The 8,914-nt window shown below is 39.0% G+C and overlaps 1 protein-coding gene across 2 annotated transcripts; it reads left to right on the top strand.

Moving 5' to 3' along the window:
* The first annotated feature begins 353 nt into the window (after positions 1-353).
* Positions 354-7,628, top strand: LOC124045258 (rho-related GTP-binding protein RhoV-like). Of its 2 annotated transcripts, none has more exons than XM_046364542.1 (4): positions 354-590; positions 5,331-5,515; positions 5,641-5,699; positions 5,819-7,628. In XM_046364542.1, exons 1-4 carry the CDS (start codon positions 541-543, stop codon positions 6,263-6,265), a joined length of 741 nt encoding a protein of 246 aa, XP_046220498.1. In that variant the 5' UTR covers positions 354-540; the 3' UTR covers positions 6,266-7,628. The 2 variants fall into 2 exon arrangements, with proteins under 2 accessions (XP_046220498.1, XP_046220499.1); XM_046364543.1 differs by having other exon boundaries at positions 5,327-5,515.
* The last annotated feature ends 1,286 nt before the right edge of the window (positions 7,629-8,914 follow it).

Here is an 8,914-nt window from a genome sequence, read left to right as displayed (position 1 = left end):
TTTGTAGCTAGATGGAGTAGGCCTACAGCTCCATCTAGTTATCGCGTCGGGGACAACAGTTGTTGACAACTGTAGCATTTTAGCTAAACCTAACTCTTAATCTTCTCCCAACCGTAACCTCATTCTCCTAACATGCCACGTTAATTATAATATCCTAACCTGCTACGCTAATTCTCCTAACCTGGTATGTAAACAAACCATCAGTTCCTAACCTCCCTCTCCTAACCTACTGTGCTTGTTCTCCTAACCTGCTACACCAGAGAGGAAGAGTTGAAGCGAGAGGCTCAACTCCGCCCACAATCTGCGATAAACAGACCAAGTGGGATTGTTTGTAAGGAGGTCTATGAGAGAGTGTCAATTTTGGTCAACACATTATGTTTTGGCTAATTTGCTAAGTGAGGCTTATTTTGATCGAACATACGTTTTATAATGATTTGTAAACAACAGCTTTAGACAGTGAATTGCTTACTATGCTACAAATGTAGGCCTACTGATATAAGTGGACGCACGTGGCATTACGGCAACGATTTTATATTTGTGATGGGCATTCCGAGTCTTTTCGGTGAGCCGGCACATTTGGATCTGTTCAGGTAAAAGAGACGACTCATTTGGCTCCCAAATGGCTTTTTGTTCAAAATGTTTGATGATCGACCTAGAACCTGATAAAAATCCACATCTCTAATGTAAAAGCCCAAAAGGTAGTCTACAATACCATTATGTCAGATTGTGAAACACGCCAAATTATTCGATGGCCTGCAAAATAATTATAATAATTGCACTGAAAAATCAGCGAGGACCTGATTGACGCACAATCGCCACTATCACCCTCTTTAGATAATTATTTTGTCATTTATCTGCAGAAAAAAGTTGTTTTGAGCTAAAAAAAAAAAAAAAAGCAGCACTAGCAGTATGCAAATCAGGGCGCCAAATGACGTCTCTTTCACGGATGGGATTCGACTCCCGACGTTCACCGAAAAGATTAGTTGAAAAAGAGCTGTTTCATTTGCATCACTATTTTATATTGGAGTTTGGTCTGCTGTTTACACGCATATCTGACCTTTCATAGAATTGAATTCCCCATTAATTTTCTGGATAGAGCCCCACAGCGGACATGTCATAATACCCATAAAACCTAGCAACATGAACCTATGGTTCCATTCATTTTCCCCACAGGGAATTTTAGAAACACTTAAAATAAGGGCTGTTTCGTGAAGGTTTACACTGGTGTGTAAAAATCTCTCTCGGACAAGGTGACTTTTATCAATGGATTCGCGTCAATTTACTCTCAGATTCTAAATAGTTCATTAGTGTCAAAGTATACATCATGCAAAACTGTAGTGAGAGGAAAAGTATGGTAGTGAGAGGAAACCCACAGGAGGGCAGTGGGAGAAAATGGAACGAGATTTTGGTTGACATTCTGTACATTTCCTTATCAATTAAACATTTCATCTCAATAGTTTTCTGTTCCCCAAAATCAAATCTGTTATGAACAGAGTGGACAAAGTTTGTAGACTTTACCCATCGCAAAAGTTTTTAAAAATCGCGCGGTTTAGGAGTACAAAGGCAAATTGAGTTATTGCACACAGCACTTCAAAGTATGTTTTTCCTAACGGAAATATGCAGATATCTACTAGAACGCACCAATAGGATATCTCTAGCGTGCTTGGCTCTGCCCACCTCGCTTGTTCTGCCCTCTGACTCATTTGTTCCCATTTGAAACGACAAGCTATTGTCTATCTTGGTTTAGTTAGAAAACCCTTTGGTCGTACTCAAACATCGTTTTAATCTTTGTTTTACTATTGACAGTTATAGCTGATTTTGGGGATATATATCGATTTTACCTACTTAAATAGAAGTAATCTGATTTATTCGTTTCAGTCTCTGAATTGTTTCATCAAACTTTTCGCCGCCAGGTCCTGAGATCAGGGCATAGAAACTACAATCGGTCTCCTGAATTAGCCTAGTGATGGCCCACATGCGCATGTATGTTCTAACTCTTTTCTCATCTTTCCATGGCTAAACTAGCTGGCTAGCTGAACTATGCTAGTTTTCGTGCTTATTGTCAAACTTAATAAATACTGCACTCTCAACTTCAAACGCCTTTGTTAGTTAAACAATAATGTAACCAATAAATTTGCTGGAAATAAACTTAAATTAAGTATTGTTTTGTTGAATAGTCATGACTGGTTCGAGGTATCTTTTTTGTAAAAAAAAATTTTTACATTTTATTTTATTAACAACAAATCAATACATAAAGCACATGAGGGAACACAAGCATACATAGGTTACAAACAATGGACAATCAAGCTAGGGGGTACAATATCACATTACAATTACACAAGGACCTTAAGGGACATATATATACCTACAATTCTAATAGCTTTTTTGTTAGTAGAGCATTTAACCATCTTAAAATACAGTTCAATTTATTTTTGTAGGGTATGAAAATGTGGTTTTCTGTTTGTAAATTTGCATTTGTGTATATGAAATTTAATTTCATTATTCCAAAAGAATAATGAAATTAATTACATAAAAATATTTCATCTTATTTCTATTGTATGTAAAGAATCCAAACAGTACATCTCTCCACAATAGTGTAAAATCTTCATAAATGTGTTCAATTATAAACCTACTGATATCTTGCCAGTTTTCTTATATGCATACAATGCCAAAAAAGATGCAACACTGTTTCTGGGTGGTCATTACAAAAGGAGCAATTTGAGTTGATGTTTTCCCTAAACCTCTTCATATAGTGGTTGGCAGGATAATATTTATGAATCATTTTAAAGGAAACTTCCTTAATTTTGTTAACAAGTAGGCATGTGTGTGGCAACATCCAAACTTTTTTCCAACAGATATTATCAATAAATCCATTCCAATAAGGCAACATAAATATCCTGCTGAAACAAGGATCGTATCGCTCTGTTGTTGAATGGACCAAAAGAGAAACAAATCTTTCCTACTGATGAGTCAAAGGGGTCAATAGAAGGTAGGCTCTGAGGTAGGCTCTGAGGTAGGCTCTGAGGTAGGCTCTGAGGTAGGCTCTGAGGTAGGCTCTGAGGTAGGCTCTGAGGTAGGCTCTGAGGTAGGCTCTGAGGTAGGCTCTGAGGTAGGCTCTGAGGTAGGCTCTGAGGGTCACGTTCCTGAATAACATAGCAACACCTGAGGGAATGGCATCTAAAACAATTGCAAAATCTTTAGGTGTTACAGGGACCTTGTAAAGTGATAAGAATTCTTTATAACTGAGTAAAAGACCCTCTGCATTTACCAGTTAGCTCACCAATTGGATACTATTTTGGAACCAATATTCTAAAAACAAAGAGGTATTTGTATACAATATATCCCGATTATTCCATATATAATATCTGTGTGGAGAAAAATTGTGTTTATAAATTAAGGACCATGACAAGAAAACCTGCTGATGAAAAGCAGAAAGTTTCACTGGAACTGTGTCAATATTATAATTGCAAAACAACATGAAATTAAGGCAACAAAAAGTAGAGAAGACATGATGAGGAATAAAATTCCAGATAGAAGTGGGTCTTCTTAGGAATGTTTTATCCAATTGATCTTAAAAGTATTATTTAAAGTAGTAAAGTCCAGAAAATTCAGTCCACCATTCTCATAAGTGTTTTCCTAATGTAATGGGTACGGTTTCTCCAAAGAAAGTTGAAAAGCATCTGGTCTATCTCCTTGCTTATTTTACTGTCAAGATATAAAGATAGAACACCATATGTTAGTCTAGAGATGCCTTCGGCCTTGGTTATTGGGACTCTACCTTTTAAAGATAAGTCCCTTCATAGCCATTGATTTAGCTTCTGGGTTTTTTTAATAAGAGGGTTCAAATTTAGTAAGCCTCTAGACTTTTAATCCTTTGTAATGGTTATGCCTAAATATGTAAGTTATTTTACTGGAATACCATAATATGAAGGTGTCACACAATCTTTGACAGCTATGAGTTCACATTTATTAATGTCAAGATATAGACCAGACGCTTTGGAAAAGGATTGTAATCACATTGATCGATATGGGAATTTGGTTTGCATCTTTCAGAAAAAGTGTAGTATCATCAACCAGCTGGCTTATAATAATTTATTTACCAGCTATGGAAATACCTTGTACAGGACTATTAATTTAAATAATTTGCAAGAAGTTGGGTGATTAATAAAAACAGGTACGGAGAGATAGGACAACCTTGCCTAATTCGAGGTATTTATCGTAAGACAACGGTGGCGAAGGACATCATTGCGCCTACGTTAGCGTCAGGACGTTTCTGACTGGTCTTTGAACTGTGAGCCTCTCCCCGCTTCGTTCGATGGGATATGTAGTGATTTTGCTAACACAGCCATACAATGACACAATCTTGTACCCTTATTTTTTCCCCAACTGACTATCGTACTTGTTGATTGAATTTGACTTTGTTAATTATGAGTAGTTCAGGAATGACACGAGAAAATAGCAACTTTACAGATCGCAGATCGACTACAATGAATGGCTAAATTATTTCCGGACACTAAACTACTCCTCACCACTCTATTGGCTATAATGATCCCGCGTCCTCCCGCCTGCCTTCCGCTTTTGCAGACATGTATTTCCATTGTTAGAACGGTTAGTCGCCTATCTTATATAATAGATCATCTTTGGCTACGTTCATTCTCCTAACCTGCTATGTAAACAAACCATCAGTCCCGACAAAACCATCAGTATCAGGTATTAATCAAATGGTATTGGTCACATACCCATATTTATTTTAGAATACAATAGAACTCTCTCATTGGTAATTTGATTTGTTCACCTGACCTTGTAACTAATTTACCATCATTTTGTTTTGCGATTATAATTGGTCCCTGAACCCATAGGCTATTTCTGAAATATATAAAAGCCTCCTTCATTTTTCTCTGTAAACTTCTAAAAATAGCCGAAACAATAAAGAAACCCTCATCAGCTTCCACTGGCCACTAAGAGTTGCTAAATTACCTTTTCACTTAAGTTTGTCTCAACTCCTGCACCTTGGTCGGAGAGGTTGATTTGATTTAGGTAGCCTTTCGCGCTGAAATGCATACAGTATCCAGGCCATCGATCCACAATGGCCCATATTTTGTCAAGTGGCCGATGGCCGCTGTAGGAGTGACTATGCAAATCAAGCGTGTGAAAATACTTTTGCGTTGAATTGAGGGTTGTAACTTGATTGGGCGGCATTGTTCGTTCAAACTGGAGGTGGCAAAGTATCCGCTACATTTGTTTCAACCATGTGCGCTTTGATGTAAGATGAGACAGTGATAGTTCTGTTGGATAAGAATTTACACTTTTGCTGAAATTCCACCAGATAGTGAACTCAGTAGCGGAGATAAGATGATGCAGACCCCTGATGATTTCCAAGAAAAGCACAATGAGACAATCATTAGTTGTATGTTGGTTGGGGATGGTGCTGTGGGGAAAACCAGCATGATTATAAGTTACATCTCAAATGGATACCCAAACGAATACCGTCAGACGGCCTTTGACGTCTTCACCGGTGAGTTGCATTTTTTTTTTGCATCCTTTAAATACTGTACCTTAACAATTTTCCTTTGGCAGTAACTTGGGCTGAGTGAAAGAGGGTTTGAGAATGCATGTGGTGAAATGTGCTCTATTCTACAGGATTGGTTAGAGTAGATGGGATTCCAGTACAAATCCAGTTGATGGACACTGCAGGACAGGTAACTAGGCCAATGCAATGAGTAGGCCTACCAAATACATTATGGCAACACTAAATGTTGGCTACAGTGAAAATATATTTATACCATGAATTAATCTGCCACTTCCTTATTTTCTGCAGGAGGAGTTTGATCATTTTCACTCCATGTTTTACAATCAAATAGATGTCTTCATCATTTGCTTCAGTGTTGTCAACCCAGTGTCTTTCCACAACATCACTTCAAAATGGATCCCACAGATCCGCACCTTCAATTCTGCTTCACCCATAATTTTAGTGGGGACCCAGTCTGACCTCCGGCATGATGTTGGCATCCTTATCCATCTGGACCAGCTGAGGGTCAAGCCAGTGGTGAACTCCCAGGCCAGGCGTCTGGCAGAGAAGATCAGAGCCCACGACTATGTGGAGTGTTCCGCACTGACCCAGAAGAACCTAAAAGAAGCATTTGACTCTGCTATCTTTGTTGCCGTCAAGCACAAGGCCTGTGAGAAAGCAAAGAAGCTCAAACTATTTGGTCGTGCAAAGACTTTTTCTAGTGGGGGGTGGAAGAAGTTCTTCTGCTTCATGTGATCCAATGGCATCACTACCTCAATACAGGACACAAAACCCTCTGGTGTTGAATACTAGGGGGTGGCAGTAGCCACTGGCTGGATTACTAAGAGTTAGTTATTCTGGACAAAAGTTGTCATATGTTGTGCTTATTGAAGCTCAAAAGCCAAAAGTTCCCCCAGCAACCTGTGATCGCCTTCCACCATTGTATGCACTGTGGAAAGTCTTTCTTATTCACAGGATTCAGACAGCATTGTATTGCAGTTGGTGTCACGGCCTATTTGCGACCTGACTATCACTTTTCTAGCGCATATACTGCATAGTCGAGTATTTTGTTTGTAGGCTTTATAAAATGTGAATATCTTCTAGCCATATATGCTTCTTGTGGAAGCCACGTTTCAAACAATGTTTGCTTTGTCGTTTTATGTCACGTTTACTTGTCTCGTTACACATTTCACTTTAAGTGTTCATTTTTTTGTTTATTTTAAGAAATTAGGAGTTTGTAAATGTGAAAATATAAAATCAAGAATGGGTTGGCAGGTAGCCTAGTGGTTAGAGTGTTGGGCCAGTAACCGAAAGGTTGCTGGATCGAATCCCTGAGCTGACAAGGTAAAAAATCTGTCGTTCTGCCCCTGAACAAGGCCGTTAACCCAATGTTCCCCGGGAGGCTGCCATCGTAAATAAGAATTTATTCTTAACTGACTTGCCTAGTTAAATGAAGGTTCAATTTAAAAATATAAAGATAATGTAGATCAGCCCTCATTATAGTTGTGGAAAATTATATTCACTAATGCCTTGGACCTTATTTTAATTTACTGTTAACATATGGTAAGGTATATTGATCACTGAGGGAGCCCAACAGTCTGAGGTAAATCCTCAGAAAACAGAGGGAAAGACAGAGTTGAGAATATTCTCACCACAGGGTTTTGTTACCCAGCTCACCAACAAGGGACTACGGTCACCTGCTGTCACATTGAGGATCCAATTTACAAGACAAAGCCTCTCCGTTAAAGCTGTTCCCTTTGCCTTTGTAATACAGCAAATTGGTTTAAGCCTTGGAAAGAGGAAAGTCATAATATATATACAATCGATTGCTGAGTACTACATCGACGTACATAGTTGTTGGGTATTAGAAACCTTGTGCGTATTCATTACGGAAACTTTAAGAACCAAACGGAAACATGGAGGGAACTACCTGAATTTGTCCAATAGAAACTTTTACGTTTGGAGTAAACATCTGTTGCAAAACATTTTGCAACGGAGTCGGCATAATGATTACAGCACTGGAAAAAAGTCCAAAGTGATTTGTTTAAGACAGAACATATTTTTTTATTTGTATGATAAGTGGTAAAATGAATGTGCTATAAAGGAGTCAACAATTGAACTACTGAGTGATTTTACTATATAGCCTGCATATACAAGGCCTAATGTGTCTACTGGATAAAGTTGTGTGTCATGTAAGGGTGGCTGTGTTCCTGGGGATCGGCAGTGTCCGGTGCGAGAGAGGCAGGTTAGTGTCCGGTGTGAGAGGGGCAGGTTGAAGTGGTCAGAGTAGTGCAGAAGGTGTCCTATGCTGAGGCACTGAATACATTTGAGGAGGGGTCAAGGGTGAGGGATCCTGAGAGGATCTAAGTGAGGAGTAGATTTGTGCCAGCACAGAGGGGGATAGCCCACGAGTGATAGTGTATATTCTTCATTAGGTTTGATTTCTTAGCATTTTATAGCAATGGTTATCAACTGTACCGCAGAAATGGAACATAAATAACATGGATGTTGTGGAGGTAGCTGTAGAGAAGATTTTGGGTTTGTGATTTGACCTCAGAAGAGTTACAGGGTGTGTTGGGTAGGGGTGTCTCCTGTCCTCCCAGGCTGTTTGCTTGGGCAGGAGCAGATAGGATCAAAGTAGTGGAATGGAGAAGTGGGTTGTTAATGAGTATAGGTGGCAGCTGCAGATAAGTACCTGGGTGTAAGAGATTTTACTGCGGAAGTTATGTTTTGAGATTTTTATTTTTGTGAAACAGCGTGTGTGTGGTGCAAATTTGTATCCCCCTGCCTTTTAAAAATGTTTATATAACAACTATAAAGTGATCGAACACACACTACGGCACAGTAGGTGGCGGCATGCACAAACAAAATGTGAGAATGCCATTATACCAAAGAAGTAATTCCGCTGCCTGAAGTTGTAATTCCTCCGAAGTTTGTATTTCCTCAGCCTGCTGTGTTAACGAGACATCTCATATATCCAATCTCTGGAGCCTGTCAAACTAGATACGTGCCTGCTATTCTAGCACACTGCTGAGATCTGGGGTGTATTCATTATGCCTTGTAACTGAAACCATTTACTGCTGAAGAACCAAACGGAAGCAAACAGAGAAAACGGAACGGAACTGGGAGGGATCTACCTGAATTTGTCCAATGCAAACTCTCGTTTTCGTTGTATAACATTTTCCTTTTGGAGTAAACTTTCTGTGGCAAAATGTTTTGCAACAGAATCGGCATAATGAATACACCCTTGATGAATCTCCAATGTTTTCTGTTGGATCAATCAATCTGTCAATTCCTTAACATCGTCAAGGAGACCATTAACATGTATAGTGGAGTGAATCACTGCTTTCTCTCCTAGGTAGTAATTAGCATTCTGATAACAATGGTTTCCTCACTCAAAGGCTT

This window comes from Oncorhynchus gorbuscha, linkage group LG10 (assembly GCF_021184085.1).
Source record: "Oncorhynchus gorbuscha isolate QuinsamMale2020 ecotype Even-year linkage group LG10, OgorEven_v1.0, whole genome shotgun sequence".
In the NCBI taxonomy this organism is placed as follows: Eukaryota; Metazoa; Chordata; class Actinopteri; order Salmoniformes; family Salmonidae; genus Oncorhynchus; species Oncorhynchus gorbuscha.
Note: the sequence above shows the minus strand (reverse complement) of the source record. Positions and strands in the feature narration are given on the sequence as shown.